This window comes from Ascidiella aspersa, chromosome 7 (genome assembly GCF_963924565.1).
Source record: "Ascidiella aspersa chromosome 7, kaAscAspe10.2, whole genome shotgun sequence".
Taxonomy (NCBI): Eukaryota; Metazoa; Chordata; class Ascidiacea; order Phlebobranchia; family Ascidiidae; genus Ascidiella; species Ascidiella aspersa.
Genome location: NC_139453.1, coordinates 25,520,598 through 25,540,988, shown reverse-complemented (window position 1 = coordinate 25,540,988; position 20,391 = coordinate 25,520,598). Strand labels below are relative to the sequence as shown.

Genomic DNA, 20,391 nt, shown 5'->3' with positions numbered 1-20,391 from the left:
CATCAACCACGAAATCTAAATTTGCAAAGTACCTTATGATTTTTCGCCTTTCTTTGTAGAAAACAGAAATACAAATTATGACTTAGTTATTCCTGTTTTCTTAAAGCAGGCGGAAAACAGGCAAAATTTCTAGGCAGGCTCACCAAGGAGGAGATAAGCGACTTAAGGAACCTTTAAATGAGGTCGGTCAAAATATAACTTTTTATGGATGTTATATTAGAGATGTTCAGATTTAACTTTTTTTGAAAAATTTATGCTTCCTGCTTGATTTCCCATTATGTGTCACATAAAAATCAGTTTCACAAGTTTTCAAAACAATTGGAAAACATTTAGGGGCTCCGCAGGCACCCCAAAGTTATCACACTAAAATTGCTAAAATCTGGGACTTCCCCTAACACGATACTGTACGTTTTTCTTTAAAAACAAAGAAACCTTGTAATTTTTATATACAACAATGGCAAGAAAGCATCACTAATCTATTTTCCAGTTTTATGTAACTTAAAATGTATTCTTAAAGCCCCCAAAGCCCTACTTTACCCCATTTTTTTTGAGTTGTCATTAGATTTATCACATATATTCAATAAAATACATTTTATCGAATTATTTAAAACCTGTTTATGATCGCCTGTGATCTTCAACAGCCTGTAGCAAGCTTGCATGTTGCTGAGGATTGTCATTTAACATAGCAGCATAATCAGTGATTAATATTTTTAACAAACACATGGTCAGCATGATCATAGAACTTGTCAATAATCGCAGCTTTGTTTTAAGACAAATCAAAGCAGGTTATGACGCCTTAGAAACGGAAAGCCTCAGGGATCAGTTCTGGCTCCTTTGCTGTTTAATGTTTATTACAGTGATCTGTCCGCCACAGTCTCCAAGCATACGCTGATGACTGGGCGATCTTGCATGCTGAAGGGAATTGGCGCAATGTTGAGAGGATTCTTAGTCCATCTTAATAACAAGGAAATTAAAAGTGTGTTGTCCGTCAATACCAATGGAAGAACTTTGGATTTCCACGTCTACATACCTCACATTGCATCTGGACAGGACACTCACATTCCGACACTGGCAGGCATCTAGCCCGCTGAGCTTCGCCCCATATTCAATTTTTTTTTTGTGCATGTTTGCAAACATCGAAAAAAAAAAATAACATAAATAATAACACAAGAGGAGAGAAGCCACAAATACCAAAGGCTACTATCCTCGAGATGACCCTTTGTACCAGCTGCACTCAAATCACTGCAGAAATGTGACAGCTCTGGTGTAGGTGAATGGATGGCCACCAAATGGGACGAGGAGCAAGATTACCCCTCTCCACCACTATTGCCCCACTACCTCCAATATGCCTTAGGGTTTTGGCCTGTCTATTCGAGCCTAGACTCGCCTTAACAGGCTGAGAACAGGGGTCGGGCGTGCCAGGTCTTCCATGAATAAATGGGGCTTCTGCGACTGTGGTTTGGAGGAACAGACTGCAGATCACATAGTCTCACGGTGCTGATATATCGCCAACCAAGTGGGACAAATTGTCTGACACTCTTGGACGATGAGACTATCCGCTGGCATCTCGACTTCTGCCCGGACGTTTGAACTGGAATAATAAGATCGTCCATACAAAAGAAGAAGACGATCAAGCAGGTGCAACACACAATACAAGGTGGATGGGACAAGTTTTCTATGGCCAAAATGTTTATGTGTTCTGAACAGATGGGTAATGATGCTATTTTTCTAGACAAACTTGTCACATTTTCCTTGTTTAGTAATCACCCACAAATGACCAAGGACACAAAGGCAGCAATTGGCCGAAAACTTCTTGCAACTGCAAAACCTGAAGATTTTTACCAAGGCATTCAAGTTTTGCATCATAAAATCAAAAGTTATACCACTTTAGAGGATTTGATTGGCACAGATTCCTGGTTTATTTTACGCTACTCAGTCAGATATGAGATTGGCCGACGCATTCTCCCGATTCATGGTGCTCATAATGGGTTAAACGAGTTAAGTCTTCATGTACTGTTAAAGTTGTGAATGATGCCACAGAAAGAGGGGTTAAAAGTAAACACTGATTGTGCTGATATATTAACTGACAATCCACAGCAACAAACAACTTGCTACAAGCACTTGAAGATCACAGGCGATCATACCCAGATTTTCTAAAAAAAACCTTGGCTAAAAAATAAAAAAGCTATTCCTTGATGTTCCTTTTTACATTTTTTAACTATGACATTGGTATAAGAATAACAAAGCCCATACAGAAGTAGGTATCATTTTGGACGTTTCGAATAACTCATAAAAAATAAATAAGAGTTATTCGAAACGTCCAAAATGATACCTACTTCTGTATGGGCTTTGACATTCTTATGACATTGGTATACTTTTGCTATATTCCTTCTTTATTCACTGTTGATTAAAATACTTTGCTTTTCATAAAATACAATTTGTTAAAATATATTTTTTTGTACATATGTGATAAATTAAATGACAGCTCCAAAAATGGGATAAAGTGGGGATTTGGGGGCTTTAAGAATACATTTTAAGTTACATAAAACTGAAAAATAGATTAGTAATGCTTTCTTGCCATGGTTTAATATAGAAATTATAAGGTTTCTGTGTTTTTTTAAGAAAAAAGTCCCAAATTTTAGCAATTTTAGTGTGATAACTTTGGGGTGTCTGCGGAGCCCCTAAATGTTGTCCAATTGTTTTGAAAACTTACGAAACTCATTTTTATGTGAAACATAATGGGAAATCAAGCAGGAAGCATAAATTTTCAAATAAAAGTTAAATCTGAACAACCCTAATGTTATATAGTAAATACAAAACAAACAAAAAAAAAATTTTAAACAAACAAAAAAAAAAAATAACCTCAAGAGCTACTAGAAAGAAAACCTTAGTGGCTACTAGTAATTTCGGGACTTAAGTTTTAGAAAAATTAAAAAAAAAATGACTTGATGAAATTTAGAAACGGTAGAGTCCAAGGCAGACCAAATGTAAGCTAAGAAATAAATATGCTGCATATTTTATCTGATATCTTAGTTTTCGTAAATAAGAACAATTTAATGTGAATTTTGCAATCGTTAAACATTCTCACGTACGGGATGTTGCAGGTTTGTGATGGCACTGCTCAACTTTAACAAATCGTCGTCTTTCATGCCGCAATCTTCCAATACAAGTCGCTCGATTTTATGAACAACTTGTGCAATTATCTCAAAACCACGTGACCCGATCTTGTTTCGCCTCAAATTTACTGATTTGATCTGCAAAAAGTACGTTGTGTTAATTCAGGGCTGGTCAACAAGCGATTCGCAAAAAGCATGCGGCTTCCAAGTGGTCAAGTCAAGTTACAGTGCGGGAGCCGCCTTCTATACCACTTGGAAAACTGAAGGGGAGCACAAATCTGCGACAAAAACGTATTGATCACATATGGTTTATTACTTCGATGTACCCTGGTGACACAAAATTAAACCTACAGGTAGAGTAGACAAAATTATAAAAAATATGGAGAACTGCAATAGACACACCTGACCCAAAAACCAAGACACAAAATTTGGATGCGCTAATTGTCTGAAAGTTAACGTTGTTTGAATGTATAAAGTAGTAGCTACGTCGTAGTTATATATTTATTTTATGTAAAAATGCTTGCATTATAGATATTTCCCAAATGGCTTTAACTGTGAAGAAACAATAGAGTACTTGGCAACTGTGAATAAATAATTGACTTAGGTTACTGGTGTATTGTCATCAACCTGGCTATTGCGTTCAGATTGTATTAAAGTTTTTAGGATGTTTAGTGTCAATTTTCGCTTAAATATTGGCCTATTTTAAATATCTAACTGCAAAATTTAAAGCGCATATTGCGAAACGCGTTCAACCTTCCAATATATCTTAGGCCGGTTTACGAAATCTTGCAACATAAAAACGTTGCTAACTGTGCTTCTCATCGTTATTTGCTAACTTACAAGGGGGCGGATTACATCTCCCTCTTGAATGTATTTATGCTTGTTTTCTGTGAGAGAAATTTAAGGAGGCATGGTTCGAAAATTAGTGGCTATAGTACAAAATTACTGGGTTCATCCCTTCTCAGAAGTTATTCTTTTCTGTAAAGTGAAGTCATTATATGCCAGAAACTTTAACAGAGTAACGGCCTTTAGTTAAGAAGTCCTGTAGTGTGAACAAAAATTCGCTTAATTGTAACCTACGCAATATTGGATAGTGGGCAACATTTATGATAAGTTCAATGCGAAACAAAGTTACGCTGTTTGTAACTAAGAAAGAAAAAATGAAATTGCATTCATTTCTGTAAATGCGTAAGGTGTGGTTCTTTGTATAAAAAATGCAGATTTTTATCTTTGACCGGTTGTAAACCCCTGTACTACAATATTAGTTTGTATTTTACTGACCGACAATTTATTTTCAGGGGAGAGGTTCAAAATATTTTTCATTATTTTATTTGCCGTATGGGTGTTACGAGATTTTTTTGACCGAGGGGCAGTTTGTGATAAGGGTTGGTTTTTTTGTTAGGTTGGAGACCAAAATTATGTTTTTAATATACATCTACGACAGAATACGATTTGAACTAGTTGGAATACGTTCATTAATCGTAATAAGGCCTAAATTGCCAAAATAGCACCTGAAACTGTATGGAGATGGTATGGGACGATCAGGGTTTGTCGGTCTGGCATCGGCCGTTTTTGTGTCGACGTTTGTACGCCCATGTTTTCGTGTTACAGATTGAGTTTGTGTTTAAATTATTAGGGGAGTTAGTGATGTAGTTGGGGTGGGGTTCGGGGTCAGGTGAAAAGTTGCATAGGCCTGAATATGGTCATTGAGGTCTCATTACGACGGATTTAAGACTTATTCCGATTGAGACGTGATTTCGACTATTAGGTATTAGTTCTATTTTGGCTTATTTCGAACTGCGTTTTATTCCGATGTTGATGTTGTTCTTATTTCGGTCGTATGGCTTAAGTAAGTTTTTTGGACAGGAGATCCAAATTAAAATATGTTTTTTATACAAGTTGTATTTTCATGACGGGGTGCAGAGGTCCGGGATGGTTATTTGGGAAGAAGGATAAAAAATAAAAAAGTGTTTTTTGTGGAATATTAATTTGCTTGCAAAAACAAGCCATGCTAAATTGTATCAAGCACTATATGAAGCCTAAACCACAACACTAATGGGAAATGTTTAAAATTAATCCTTGTAAATGAAGCTATTATACCGGTCCGCTGGCACTGACAAACCAACGATACAAGGCTAACAAAATAAAATATAAACCACCCGACAAAATATATAACAACCTAACCAATAGTTTCTCTTGTCTTGCTAAGGTAAATAATTACGTGCCGTATGTTAGGTATATATTAAACGAATATGTGATTGCACAATGTGTAAGATAATATTACCGCAGCTCTGCATTCAAGCAGTTTCGTTGCCAGACACTCAACTTGGTCGTCAGTAATATTGCACCGCTCCAGGTCAAGTCTTTCGGTCTTTTCAAGGCATTGGCATAAGAGTGTGACGCCAGCATCACCCAGATCGTGGCCGGTCAAATCAAGGAGATCAATCTGACGGAAAAAAAGTGGATACAGATTAATGTGGGTCGCATTTTTAGTTGAGAAACAGGAAAAAATGGCTTGTTCGGGTTGTCTTGTACACATCCGATTAATACAAATAGTGTATTTTTTATGACTTTGGTAAATCAATGCCATTTCCGTTAGGGCTCCCATATGTCATCGTTTAAATAGATTTGTCCTTATTTTTTAAAGAAAAATATTTTGCATTTTGCTGTTTTATTTACAAGAGATATGTATTTTTACGTGACTTTTGCATATAAGACCTAAGTTAAGTCAAATGGATTTTCAGCGACAGAATGAGTTCCATTAATTTTTTATCCGTATTTCCTATTGAAAAATTTAGGGAAACATTAAATATTTTTGCTATAACTTTTCCAAAAAAGGTTGCAAATACAATAAACGCCTCTATTTGTCACCTTGTTTTTTCGTCGTTTTTCTTCACTGTATATATACCTCTGCAAGGTTACAAGTTTATATGCCCTGATGAAGATTACCTGGATAGGTTATCGAAACGTCAGTACAGAATAAATAATTGTCGGAAGAACCCTCTTTATAATTAAATACAATAAACGTAAAGCATTTTGCATTATACTTTTGTCATCTTTCTAAGCGATGAAACCATGGGAGGTCTATTATTATAAGTAAGAAATTCTTCTTTTTAATATTTAGAACCACACTAATTTACCAGCGAAAAACAATTTCATGACCAGTCTGTTTTCCCTAAAACAGGAACAAATGTTATAATAATACAACGATCTATGTTGTTAATGGAACTATTTTCCTAACCTTTTGATAGTTAGTCTCAGTAAACCGCAGAAAAACAAAACATAAATATAAGTTATTCGGTCGGACGATTTGCAATTGTGAACAAAATATAGCAATTGTGACAAAACAATATATTTGAAGTAGGTTATTGTCTTTGTACGTTGAAAGGACTTTTAAACAGAGAGTCGAACAGTTTGACTTTTCAGGTTCAGGTTCGATTCGGGTTCAAGGATTTTCGGAATACGGTTCAGTTCCTGTTTGGGTTCGGAGCAATTTAAAAGTTCCGGTTCAGCCCTGCGGTTCGACCACAGTTATTTCAAAACCGGTTTATAAAGATCTGGTTCGAATTCAATTTAAGTTACGCTAAATCCAAAAATGTGTATCAATAAATGTGGAGAATAATTATTGAATTATAACTTATATGAAATCCGAGTTTCGTGGCGTATTAAAAAGCAAACAGCTCATCACTAAAATACCTAAAAAATTTAAAATCGGTAAGCTAGAACAGTTTCTTTGCAGCTGGTAAAACATCAAAAGTCATCAATGATCATGCAAAGTGTGCAGCGTTTAGTCTGTATAATGTAACTAAGTTTTAAATAAACAAAATGGCGTTTAAAAGTTATATTGAGCAATTGAAAGGTTTACTTTAAAAAGCAAAGCTTTCATTTTGATTGCCTTTCAAATGTAAAAAAATATAGGCTATTTGCAATTATCCAGGAAAAATGTTTAGTCTTCGCCTGGATAACAATCGTAAATGTCTTACAAAACGGCTTAATTGCAATATCCTGCATATTTTCGCCTTTTTTTAGATAACAACAGACAAACGAATAATTACCGCGACCCCAGTTAGACTTTTCGAAAATGCCATTACGCAAACAGTATAACAATATCATACAAATACGAAATATATAATTTATAATGTACTTCTGTGGCTAGACGTACTGAATTTGTTCGTAGTTTGATGGATTCCAGTATTTTTCTGATGCTCTCACATGAAAGTTCGCATGACACAAACACAAGTTCTTTCATATGTGGAACATGAGAAACAATTTCGTCGATTTCGTGAGTTGTTATCTTAGTGTTTTCAATGCAACACTTAATCACCTAGAATCAACAAGAAAATAGTTGCATAAACAACAAAAATAAAGATGTCAAACGTATTAACCTGATGGTGAGTTGTTGATATTCCGTCAAAAAAATGACGTAATCCATTTTCCGTGAAAGTTGCTCGTTTCATATAAACCCCAACATTGATCGATATTTGCCTGTCAGTTGCACGTAACATGTAACAAAGACTTGTCACGTGATTCGGAAGAATTACACCCGAGATTAAAATTTTATCTGGGAGAAAACTGGCAAGGCAGTTCGTGAAATCACCACACCTGGATTCGTGAGCTAAACTGCAAAGTGTAAAAAGTGAATCGTTGTCGTCACGAGTTAAAAATTTGTACAGAAAGCCTAAATATTCGTATTCAAACATAGCATCATGGTGCACTGGGTGATCTGAGAAACATAAGCTTTTATACTCGGTAATATTTCTAGTGAACATTTCCATCAGCACGATTTTCTTTGTATCGAAATCACATGTTTCCAATGAAGGAATGAGAAATGTGAGTTTGTCGAGGACTTTTGGATTGATGAGGCCGAAGAGGAAGCGCAAAACCATCTCCCACTCTTTCTCCGCTAAAACCTCAAGGATTCCTATGAATCCGTCCATCTCTGTGACAAACATTAAGTGCAAACAAGTATAGAATTCCTGCCATAGAAGATGGGAGAAGAAGTAGCTCCTATTGCCTTCTAGAATCTTAGAATTTAAATCGCTGAATTTCCATTGAAGGTTGATGAATTCTTCCCAAGCCTTGGCGTTCACTCCGCAACTTATCAGATCTCTAGATTGGAAAACGAGCTCGTTTTTAAGCATACCATTTAGTGCTAATTGTGAAAGCTTAAACAGATCGTTTGGTTCCAGAACTGAATGTGAATATTGAAAGCAGCGAATAACAAAGGAAGTAAATATATCTGTAATGGAGAAATCTTCCATGTCAGAATCACAATGCTGAGCGTATGACACCACTAAGTTTGTAAACACTGGAATAAAACACAAGCTATTGGCCGAAGGATTTTTCTCCAAAGCATTTAAAACCTTATTACGCTCCTCTTCGTTTGGTAAATTTCTGCGAATCAACAAATCTTTAGATTCTTCACCCAACCCAACTACACAGCCTGTGAAGATAGGTTTGCACAGATGATAGAGGTCGTCATATGATCCTGGTCGTGATATGAGCATCTTGTGAGCATCAGAAAGCACACGACCGTTTTGAATATTCTTGAAGATTATGTCAGGAGTCGCCTTATCGAACAAGCCGATAGCAGATGGAGCTTCGGAAAGATTTGGAAGTCGTGCTTCATCCAAACCATCAAACACAATGTAAGTATTGGGCGATTTACTGATACGTTGTAGAAGTTGCTTGTCGCTTTCTGAACTATGTTCCCACTCAGGAAGAGCAGATCGGAGCAGGAGCTGGAGAATGGAGATGGGGATGCTGAAGTTGAAATCACGAAGAAAGATAAGAAATAGATAACAGTCGCCATTCGTCTCACGTGTGCTCTTAATGTGCTGTAAGAATTGCTTTCCAAAAGTAGATTTGCCAATTCCAGCAATACCAACCACGCCCACAACGTTGCCATGTTTTTGGATAAATTTACGTTTAGCAGGTTGGTTGTTGCATTCCAATTCCGACTGTGTTTCGGCGTTTCGCTTTGCAGAAGGAAATATGTTTTCGACAGTAAGGAATGTTGCGTCACTAGTAACGTGTTTGTGACGTAATAAACCCCCACTGATGCCGAATTTTTCTTGAGTTTTTTGTTTTGTTTGAATAACATCGAGCAGAACCGGTTCGATTCTTTGCGATCCAAAGACAACATCAATGTTTTCCTTCAGTGATTGTCGTAATGTTTCATCTACAACGCATAGAACAGAATACAATGTAGTGCTTTGGTGACAGTTATAAACTCCTGTGCCCTTTATGTAAGGAATTTCTTTTCTATATTTGTATTAATATGAAGGCGTCAGATAGTAAGCTTTTTCCGGACTGTTATATATTGGAAAAACAAATATTCAGCAATGATAAATGTGTCTGAATTTGTCACATTATTCTTAAAAATACAGTTTTAAATAAGTGGTTTGGATATGCCTCGTTTAACGACATGTTTTCCTTTAGTTGAGATCGGTCAATAACTTGACTATAGCCTTCTGGTATGCTAAAAGTGTATAGCATACGAATCTAATCATTTCATGCCTGCTTGTCGCATTCTAATCATTGGTGTTATACTTTGGAAACACAATTCTGAGTGATTTCATACTTTGTATAGATTAGCGGTATGGATCTACCACACCTACTACAAAAGACCAATTTTGTTCAATTTTTTGATTTCCTATCTTACTATTTGAGCATAGCGTCGCTTTGAAAAACGCTTAGGAAGATACATATTTGACGTGGAAAGCGTCAGTATGACGTCACGAAAATAACCCCTACTATACAATGTCAGAATTGTATATCACTCCTTTTCTTCTTTACTCATACATATCTCATTCCTCAACTGAATTTTTTGAAGTGTTGCACACTAACAACACCTGTTATTCACACTGGAGAGATAGCACGATAGTAAAGTTACTATATTGTTGTTCTGTTAATTTGTGCTGCGAAATAAATAAAAGTTTAATAACCATTGCTGTAGAGTCTGAGCCGGACTCGGGACCCCATGAAATTGCACATTTGGCCGGAGTCGGTCTCGGATTGTTTTTTAACCAACTGTGAACTTTTACAAGATAGGTTGCCAGTGGTCTTTGTCAACATGTTGCTGCAAAGCAAACCTAAAATTTGTCTTTATAATTAAAAAATATTTAAGAATTTTGTCTTCCACCCCTATGCGCCTCTAATTGGGGGACAAAAGTCAATACTGTGACATCATCGTTTTAGTTCTTTTACAGTTATATACTCCTTTCTAGCGGCAGAAAACCTTCAATACATATTTCGTTCATATCGCTTGCTTTATTCAGGTCGCGAAGCGGCTGGCTTTCTGTTGCGTTTTTTTGTCCCGCGCGTGCAAAGTTCATTGTGCGAAGTGGCTTGTTTCAGTGAAACTGGGCGCGTGCGACTTGCCTTTTAGAAAAAGGCTTCTCCTAGTAAATAAAGTTATTGCTATTACAACACAAGACATTTTATCGCCGCAAATTTAAATCTGGAGGAAATGTACACCTCTTTCCGCTGGCAATTTTTATTAAATTTTTACCTAAATTTTTATATTTTTGGTTAATTATTTTGAGTTGAAAGTCAAAATTTTGCTGCGCCGTAAACCTGCAGTTTGTCTTTATAATTGAGAAACATTAAAATAAATGTTTTTTTTTTTTTTGTTTTTTTTTTTTAATTTATTAGACACCCCCGAACACAAAAATGGCCGATTTTTTAATCCTGTTACGTTTATTAACACTTAAACACCCAAATTAGTTAATTGCCATAAGCCAAATCTTAGAGTTCATATTAATATTAAGTTATCTTACGAATTTTCAAATAGGGCTTTAGATTACGCGTTTCAGCTTTCGTTTGCCAAATATGTTCTTCAGTTACATAATATCATATTTGATGATGTAAAGTTTTCCGTATTGTTGTGTGTAAAATTCCTGAGTTTTCCTGCTTCAGTTCGCCTCGTTTCAAACTTGACATGTAACCTTTAATCTCGTAATCTATAACTGTCAGTCTTGCGGGCGGTGTTCTCACGTTCTGCCACTTGTTTTGCTAGCGTCTGACTCCCGCAGCAATTTGACCTTAGAATGGCCGCTGTAATGCCTAGCCATGATTTCGGAGTGCCGGCCAGTCTTATTGGCCAAATATGACGTAACTTTCGTGTTCTTTTTCTTCCTACGTATTGGCTATATACATGTCGTTTCTTAGCTGCTTTGAGCTTTTCTCTAGAGAAGTATTTTGCGAAGTCTTAGCCGACAGTCGCTGCAATATGCGGTGGCTGTCTGTCTCACATTAACTTGAAAATTGATATACGTTCACTAATGCTATTTGATAACGTTTTAATTCGTTGTAACAATATACTTTTGATTGGAATTTTAGTTGTGATTATGACAGGTAGCATATCTGACCAGAAACCTTTGCAAACAACAAGAACTTACGCGGTTGCGACCCGCCGGGCAACTGTATGGGGTCAGGGGCCAGGCCCCAGTACGCAGGTCGCGGCGGGGCGCAACAAATCCCCCCCTAAAATACTCCCCTTTTTCCAAATGTAAAATGTTTATTTTAACATTAGATTTAAGTGGTTCTCTTACATTTGCAAATTTTTTAGACTTTTATGTCATTTCCTTGTATTGTAAATATATCACAGAAATTTCCTAAAGTGTTGTGCATTTTGACCCCCTGGATGAACAGTTCAGGGGTAAGGTTTAAAATTTTGTTACTTAACATTGTATATGACATGTATCAATCATCCATAAATAAATCAGATTTCCTTTATATTTTTTATCTCTGAAAAGCACTTAAAACCAACGAAAAATGACCGGTTGCCCCCCTAAAAACCACCCCTTAGTTCTTGGGTACAAAAATTTTATATTATAAACAACTTTCAAAGACTATCTAACAGTTGTAAAAATTGCATGTGCCAACTATGTTGTTTTCGTTGTCAAAAGTGAGCCACAAAAAAATTGACTGTAAAAAAAACTAGACGGGTTGCGGTTGTTGTACAAATTTTGGGAGGATATATTTTCACGGTTTAGTGCTTATTTCTATTTTTTTTTGTGGCGGAAGGGGGTTAGTGGACCGTTAAAAATAGCGTTACTTAACAGAGTTATTGCTAAATACTATTATTTTCACTTTGTGGTTCAGCATATGCGTTGCATGTTCTATAGTTTCCTTAACTTGTTTCTGCAAGCAAAAACAGATATGGGCCGAAAACTTCCCGCCCTAATTTATGGCTTAGAAGCGAAAAGGGTAGTTGCCAGGGATTCTTTTTTATATACGTTAGTTTGGTAAAAACTATGCAAATAATTTCAGAATCATTTTGAAATTGAAACATTTTATTTATTTATTTAATCAGTGCCGCTTTACCCCCCCTTTTAAAAAAAGCAAATATAATCATTCTCTTAAAATAATTTAACATCTATGGTTTGCTATACTTTTGCCAATTTTACTTGGTAAATTTTTACCACGCCTTGATCTGTATACTCTCTGTTAATACATGTTTTGAATCTGTTGTTTCGAGCAATATGCAAACCTCTTTTATGTGCCTAATACGCCACCTTTTAAATCGAAAGTTTTGCGAATTTAAACCGAATAAACGCAGTGTATTTAAAGATTTAATTTTGTATGAAGCCATCTTATGACGCAGCTTAACGTCGTCGCTAAAATGCATTCAAATTTAGCATTTTGCTTTCTGCGGCCCTTGTATAATTTTTATTTGTTTAGGCCTGGTCTTGGTATGTTGGTTGGAGCAATATGCACAACAGGTGCTAACAAAGAGGTGTACACTGCCTCCAGATTTCGCATTAAAATTTGCGACAGCAAAATATGTTGTGTTATAGAAGCAATAAGTTTTTATATGAAGAGAAACTTTTTTTAGTTTTTCTAAAAGGCAAGTCGCATGCGCGGCTTATTTCCCAAGTGACAATAAAACACGCAGCATGGTGCCAAGTGGCTTCGTCGCTTCACGAGTTTAACAAGCGAATATGTACTTCTGTATTGAAGTTTTCAACCGCTTGATGGCAGTAGATAACTACAGCGAACTATAACGATGACGTCACATTCTTGATTTTGGTCCCCCAATCAAAGGCCTCTGGTGATGCAGCCTCATAAATCTCTACAGCGCACCTACATACCACTCTTCGTCATATCTGTAAATTTGGAAGTTCTACGTATACACTTTTTCTATAAAGCTTCAGACAAAAATCGGTTTGAAACATACCAAGCAAACCATAGCAAACCAAAAAAGAATGCGAGGAAAAACAAGATATGTCCCGAAAATATATTTTCGCCCCATTTAACTAGATCGGAGTAGATAGCTACAGCGAACAAAAGCGATGACGTTACATTATTGGGTTTTTGTCCCCCAATCAAAGGCACCTAGTGGTGCAGCCTCATAAACCTCTACAGCGCAGCTACATACCACTCTACGTCATATCTGTAAATTTGAAAGTTCTACGATGTAAAATTTTTCTATAAAGTTCCGGGCAAAAAATCTGTCTGAAACATATCAAGCAAACCATAGCAAACCAAAAACGAACTGATGGGAGTAGATAGCTATAGCGAACTGAAGCGATGACGGCACATTATTGGGTTTTATGTCCCCAAATCAAAGGAACCTAGGGGTGCAGCCTCGTAAACCTCTACAGCGCACCTACATACCACTCTACGTCATGTCTGAAAATTTAAAAGTTCTACGATGTACCGGTACACTTTTTCTAAGATGGTTCAACGCCTATGGTATACTTGACTTACTAAGACGAGCCACTGCGCTCAATCAAAGACGCACCCCGGGACAAAAAAGCGCAGCAGGCGTCCAATCTCTTCGCGGGCTAAACAAAGCAATCACTATAACCGAATTCTGTATTGAGTTTTTATACCGCTAGATGGTAGTCGATAGCTTCCAAAATCTAGAACGATGACGTCACAGTATTTTAGGCTTTTTGTCCCCTAATCAAAGTTGCCTAAGGGTATAGACTCATAAACCTCCTATGCACACCTACATACCACTCTATGTCTTGTCTGAAATTTTAAGAATTCTACAATGTATTCTTTTTCTATAAAGCTTCGGACAAATATCGGTCTGAAACATTTTCGGGCAAAAACAAGATATGTCCCGAAAATAAATTTTTGGCCCATATAAATATGCGAACCGACAAGCAAGTTGGCGGTATTTTTATTTTGGAGGGGGCAACCATATTCACTTCAAACTGCACTACTTCCTCACTTCAATAAGCACATAAATAACGACAAAAAGTATCCACATTAAAGTGGGATAAAATGTAATTGTTGTTATTTAGTAAGAAAACCCACTGTCTCATAACAATGTGTATTTTAACCGCGCCATCCGACTTTAAGAGATTGAGAACTAAATAAGAATTTACTTACTCCAGCAATAAACAACAAATAACAAAGTTTGGAAGAAAATGTACCGATAAAGGATGCGTTCAACGTTGTCTTGCTGTAAATCTGCTACAAACGGTCTGCTATCACCTCTAAACTATAGAGTGTAAAAGACGGTATTTGGTGCACAGAAATTGGCTGTGCCAATTTACGAAACAATTATAAACATGAAAAACCTTTTAAATATGATATGCTCATTTTCCTTAAATAAAATCGAACCATCGTGTAAGCAAATTTTATCGATGAAGCAGCAACAAATATCTCACTGAGAAGTAACAGACAAAATAATTGACGTTTAATAACTGTTTAACGTTTAATTGGTAATTTAGCTATCTAAAAAATACCATCACAATTTTTTGGGGGGTACGAAGAATGCCCTGGCCTGACGGGGTACGAGCAGCAAAAAAGGTTGGAACCCCTGATTTAGTCCTTTATTTCTTATAATAAATGGCATTGTTTGTCCGCTTGTCGCGATATGTTCGCCCTGTCGGTCGCTGGCCGAGCAACGATGTAATCGCCTAATAAAAGGACCGGCGACCCCTCACCTTTCGCTCGCTTCCCCACAGGCGTCCCGTTTATTGCAGCTGTTTAAACACTAAGCAAATTTACTTTTTAAACGGGATTTTCTTTCGTGGGATGCATTTTGATACCTACCGGGGTTACGTATTTGCTTGAATTCGCGCAATTTGAACAATTGGTGCTACGACACTTTTACGATTGTTAGTGATTTTCGATCGACATATGTCACGGGTTTTCGTTATGGAAAATATGCGAGGAAGCTTATACAATGCTTATAACACGTGATTAGTGATTAAATGGTCACAGTGCGTTCGTGCCTTTCCATAGTGACCTATTTCAGACACAAAACAATTTTTTAGGTTATACGTTAATTTTTTTATTTTTACACTGTTTTAACCAAATACAAAAATTAACAACGGAGACCAAGAATTAGAACTTTAGAGCCACGCAGACAAGTGGCGTAATTTAGCATGCCATTCCATAAATGCCGCTTTCACACAGGCTGTGGGGTGTCATTAGGTTAACCGATTTTAGACACACGATATGACATGATTTGAAACACATTACATGATTTGAAATTCCCATTTAGTGACACGCAGTGCAAACGTTTAGGCATAAGTAAAATGTTATGCCATTTAAAAAAATATTTTTGCATTATTTATGCCTCTTACAAAGATCTCACGCTATCTGTAATATTAATTTTTGGGTATATACTGATTACCAATGTTATGCCATTTAAAAAAGTATGGGTATATACTGATTACCAATGTTATGCCATTTAAAAAAACATTTTTGCATTATTTATGCCTCTTACGAAGATCTCACGCTATCTGTAACATTAATTCTTGGGTATATACGGATTACCACATTATCTTCCATGGGCTATAACATGAGGCTAGCAGTTTAACATGTTACAACGTAATGTGCAATAGTGATAAAGAGCCCGCAGTATGGTGGATTGTTTCATTTTAATTAACCAGATAAAATTCAGGTAAACTTCGTACATTATGATGGTTATTATATGTGTAATTATTCCTTAACCAGTAAGAATAACAGTAAATATTCTATTTAACCTGGGCAACGCCGGGTATTTCGTCTAGTATTAACGTATTGTCTATCAGATCTTATAGTAGCCGAGTTTACACTCAGACGTTTTTCTAAATGGTTCATACATTTTTAAATACTGGTTCATATATTTTTTCGCGGTTCTTAACCGGGGGACGCCAAGTAATTCTTAGGAGGGCGCGAGATCCAAGTTCATATTTAAATTTTTTGCAATTATTCTATTGGTTTCGTTTGGGTTGTACACCACTTCTACAGCGCTGTAGGCTACAAACTCGGTTTTGCCCGCTTTAACACTTTAAGCGCGAATCTTGTGTTTTCTTGACTATGTTTTAGCCCAAATTCATTGTTTAGCCCAAATTCTTTGAGTGCCATTGCATGTTTTCATATCATCGAGGGTATAACAGCCCTATTTAATTACAATTTTGCTAACTTATAGATAAACGATAAAAGTCATCCCATGTTCAAACTATTTTTTGTCCATATTTTATATATGATAACAGGCTAGCAACAGGGGAATCGAATCTTTAATATTTTTTGCAATATGGCTGTTATATTGTGTGTCGTAACATCTTTTGAAAAACGATAACGATCGTTTAATTTTTGCGCTTGACACTTTTACATCACAGCAACGCCTGTATATATAGGCGTTGATCACAGCCTTACAATTGTGAAGGATAATGCCCTCACAACACGTTTGTCAATATCAGCTGGATAAAAATCAATGTGTCGATAAAAATCATTGTGTCGAGCACAAGCAATTTGTTGTTTGCCCAATGCGAAAAGCCTCTTGAATTTACAGTTTAGCGCCAATTAAACTCAATTTTTTGCGCTTCGCGCGACTGACAACAAATTTCACAATTTTCAAGTTTTCTCAGTGATATTGAATTGAAAATCCCGAATTGCTTTTACTAGAGGGGCGAAAGACATAGGAAAATTACCAAAAAGGCGCGCGGCTGAAAAAAGGGTAAGAACCACTGTAATAAGGGAATTTGTTTCATACAAGTAACATCTCTCCAAATTACAAATTTGAAGATAAAAAAACGCACCGTTCATTGCGTTTCGGGAATTGGCCTTAGGGTTTATGCACAACCAACCATATGGTCATTGATACTCTCAACATAAACATTTTGCTGAACACACCTTGACGATTTGTCGACAATATCCTTATAAATACAATAAAAATCGTAATTATTCTTTTCTATGTATCACTTCTCTTCATTGTTATAAAAAACCTATACAATTTAAACCAATAAACGCAAACCCTTTCACAGTAATAGTTGTGGCCCGAACGAAGCTGTTTCTGACGATGATTTGCTAACAGGAAAGTAGCTGTTTTTAGACAAATCCTGGTCAAATATATGTAGTGAAAACTCATGTTTTCAAGCGTCCAGAATCATCCAGTAAACAACTCGCTTAGAATGGCTAGTAAATACTTTGGGCTCTGGTTGTAATGTACTGAATCTGCCAAACAAATAATGTTGTTTAACAGTAAATATAGATGCAACAATGTATTGGAGCTAATTTCGTTTTGCTATCTGCCTGACTAAAATTATTTTGGCATCAAACGGGTATATCAACGCTGGTTTCTCGACTGACTTCGCTCCTTTGTTTTGGACGAACAAACACAAGGGAATAAAGCAAATGATAGACAAAATACAAACATTAAGCCAAAACAAACACAAAAACTGTGTATTTTTTAAAACTATATATATATAAAATAAGAGGGTTTAAAATTTATAAGTTTCAACCATATATAATTAGCGAAAAACACGGTGGATTTACTTAAAATACAAAAAGAATAAAACGTGAAAAGTGAACATTATATATATGTAGAGTAACATTTCCCCTCACAAAAGGTTGTCAGCCGAACTGATTGTGGAATTGTTGAACCTTTTTTCAGTGTCAGTTATTTTACCCTCACTGATCAAACATATACGTTAGGCCAGTGCAAACAATGCTCATAAACTATGACCCATAATAAAGTAATTTATTATTTGACATTTAGGCAAGAAAGGTTTCAAAAAAACGTATGTATTATAATTAGTTTTAGCCTCTATAATTTTAGACTAAATAAAAATGACAAAAAATTCAAAAAGCCTAATGATTTTTCCGACATCAACCACGTTAAAAAAATATTTTTGTTGTCAAAAAAGTCATTCTGGCAAGCCTTGTACGTATCGTATGTCTATGCTATACGTGTCGGTCTGTGGTTCGTTCTTTTTCATATTGCCTTTAATTTTTTTCCGTTTTTACATTACCTAGGATAACTATTTAAAGTGTCTTGTAGGGCCTGGTCAAAAATGGGATCATACATTATTATATGTTATACAAAAGTGTGACTTCTTTTGAAAGAATAAATGCTTTAAATATTTTTATTTTGACAAGCTGGTAAAAATATAGGAATTGGTAATAATGGTATACAAGCGTAATTTAAGAAAAAACCTACAGGCCTAAAAGTTTTATTGAAATGAGCCGTGGGCTGGGTTAAACTAAATTGTTTGGCTGGCCGGATGCCGCCCGCGGGTTTCACTGTTCAATAATTCCTAGATAGAAAGAACGTCTTAGTTTTAAACCGGCCCGCAGTGCAAAAAAGGTTGCCGACTCCTGCGTTAAGCGACTTAAGAAGATTAAATGGCGTATTTTTGTTGTTGTTTTAAAACGATTTTTACTTTTTAAAACACATTAAGAATTATATCCATCTATATTTTTCATCGGGTAGGCAACATTTATCATTGCTTGTTGTAATTAGGAAATCTATAGCGAAACAGCTGTAAATACAGTTCTCATGCGTTTAAACCAGGGCTATGGAATTGTGTTTAAAGCAACTGGAGTCCCGATTCAGACTTTACCAAGCAAACCGACTCCGTCGAGTACCTGATCCGATTCTGCAGCCCTGGATTAAACAGAAACAGCCACTGTTTGTTCAAATCTAAACAAATCTTACCGAGTTGAATGATTTCTGAAGTTGTGAAAGATTGGTGACGATCTTGGTGATGAAAATATTGATTTACTTCACCAAAGTAGGCGTGCTCAGCATAAACTGTATTGCCTCCAGCCTGAATACAACAACACCAGTATAATTAAAAAACGTGACAAAAAAGTGTTCGTGTGTAAAATTGAACTGATCATCCAAAAAGTTGAAACTTTGTGAGGACAACCGTTTTCTATGTTACCAAAAAAAACATTTCAACTTTCGTATTTTTACATTACCAAAATTAATCCAATGTTGTTCAAATTGCTGTTAACCTGTTTAAGTATATGTAAATATTATAAATACGACAGGAAACGAAGGATCCAGCGTATCTCAGTTAAAAGAGGCGTATACATTAGGAATTTAGATATAGCTTTTCCAGCGGCTAGCTGACCAGATACAATTAATGTTTTAAGGTTGTATGGAGAAAAAACTTAGATAAAATGATAACACTGCACCAAACACATTAGCTTTAGACCAGAGTCAGCAATTGATGACCAGCAGCCCCAAAATGTGAATAATCAAGCCCAAAATCACTTTACAAGCTGTATCACACCTGTAGCACATTTTATTATATCACGACAGATTTCCAGCTTTTTTATATAAATTTTTTGATAATTTGCAAATCTTTATTCATGTTGACAGGAAAATGCAGAACTTAAAGTTTCAAAATTGCCAAAATCCTTACATTTTTATAAAATCATATGGAAGAAAATGTATTACAGCCTGCAGCAGATACCTTGCTAAATTTGGTTTGGTACACGAATATGTAAAAAACCGATGATTTTTTTATGAAATTAAATTGTTTTTTATGCAATGTAAAATATAGCTTAGAATATTAGAATAAAACCTAAAAGATTAAAAGAAAAGCTTACCGATGTGCCAGGCAGTTCGTTGATTTCCCCATCTGGAGGGGTCTCCGACTGTCTTTCTGGGTTGGAAGACATTTTACGAGTTATACTTTACAGCACTTCAACTGTTGGGACATGTTAACAGCGACTAGGGTTATGAAATCTACGTAAAAATCTGTAAATAGTTGATGTTCTAATAACGTACCCCATCACGGAAATCAGCTGACCTAATCTACCACTATCAGGCAAGACAAAGTATGAACAAAGGCCTTGTTCGACAAATGCATTTTTGTCAACTTAAACTCTATGAATACTAAATTATAAATTATAATTATATTATAAACATATACATAGTAGCCGCGCAAAGAGCAAAACATACATTTACTTATGGTTAAAAGAGTCGATAAATATGGAAGTGTATTCCTCCAGAAAAAAACTTTAGCCTAAAATGAGATTCCAATATGTGACATTATAGGGCGATTATTTTTTGGCTTGTCAAAAAAAG

The 20,391-nt window shown here is 35.9% G+C and overlaps 1 protein-coding gene across 1 annotated transcript; it reads right to left on the bottom strand.

Moving 5' to 3' along the window:
- Window positions 1-851: 851 nt before the first annotated feature.
- LOC146138656 (NACHT, LRR and PYD domains-containing protein 12-like) lies at window positions 852-19,982 on the bottom strand. The gene is made up of 8 exons (XM_083394640.1): window positions 19,911-19,982; window positions 19,009-19,120; window positions 7,832-9,297; window positions 7,279-7,440; window positions 5,401-5,562; window positions 3,093-3,254; window positions 1,388-1,452; window positions 852-954 (listed from the first exon to the last, which is right to left on the bottom strand). Exons 1-8 carry the CDS (start codon window positions 19,980-19,982, stop codon window positions 852-854), a joined length of 2,304 nt encoding a protein of 767 aa, XP_083250766.1.
- Window positions 19,983-20,391: the final 409 nt, after the last annotated feature.

Coding starts and splice junctions, on each gene's coding strand:
- LOC146138656 (XM_083394640.1), bottom strand. CDS start 19,982: ATGTCTTCCAACCCAGAAAGACAGTCGGAGACCCCTCCAGATGGGGAA. Junction 19,121..19,910: donor ACGAACTGCCTGGCACATCG/GTAAGCTTTTCT, acceptor TGTTGTATTCAG/GCTGGAGGCAATACAGTTTA. Junction 3,255..5,400: donor TGCTTGAATGCAGAGCTGCG/GTAATATTATCT, acceptor TACTTTTTGCAG/ATCAAATCAGTAAATTTGAG.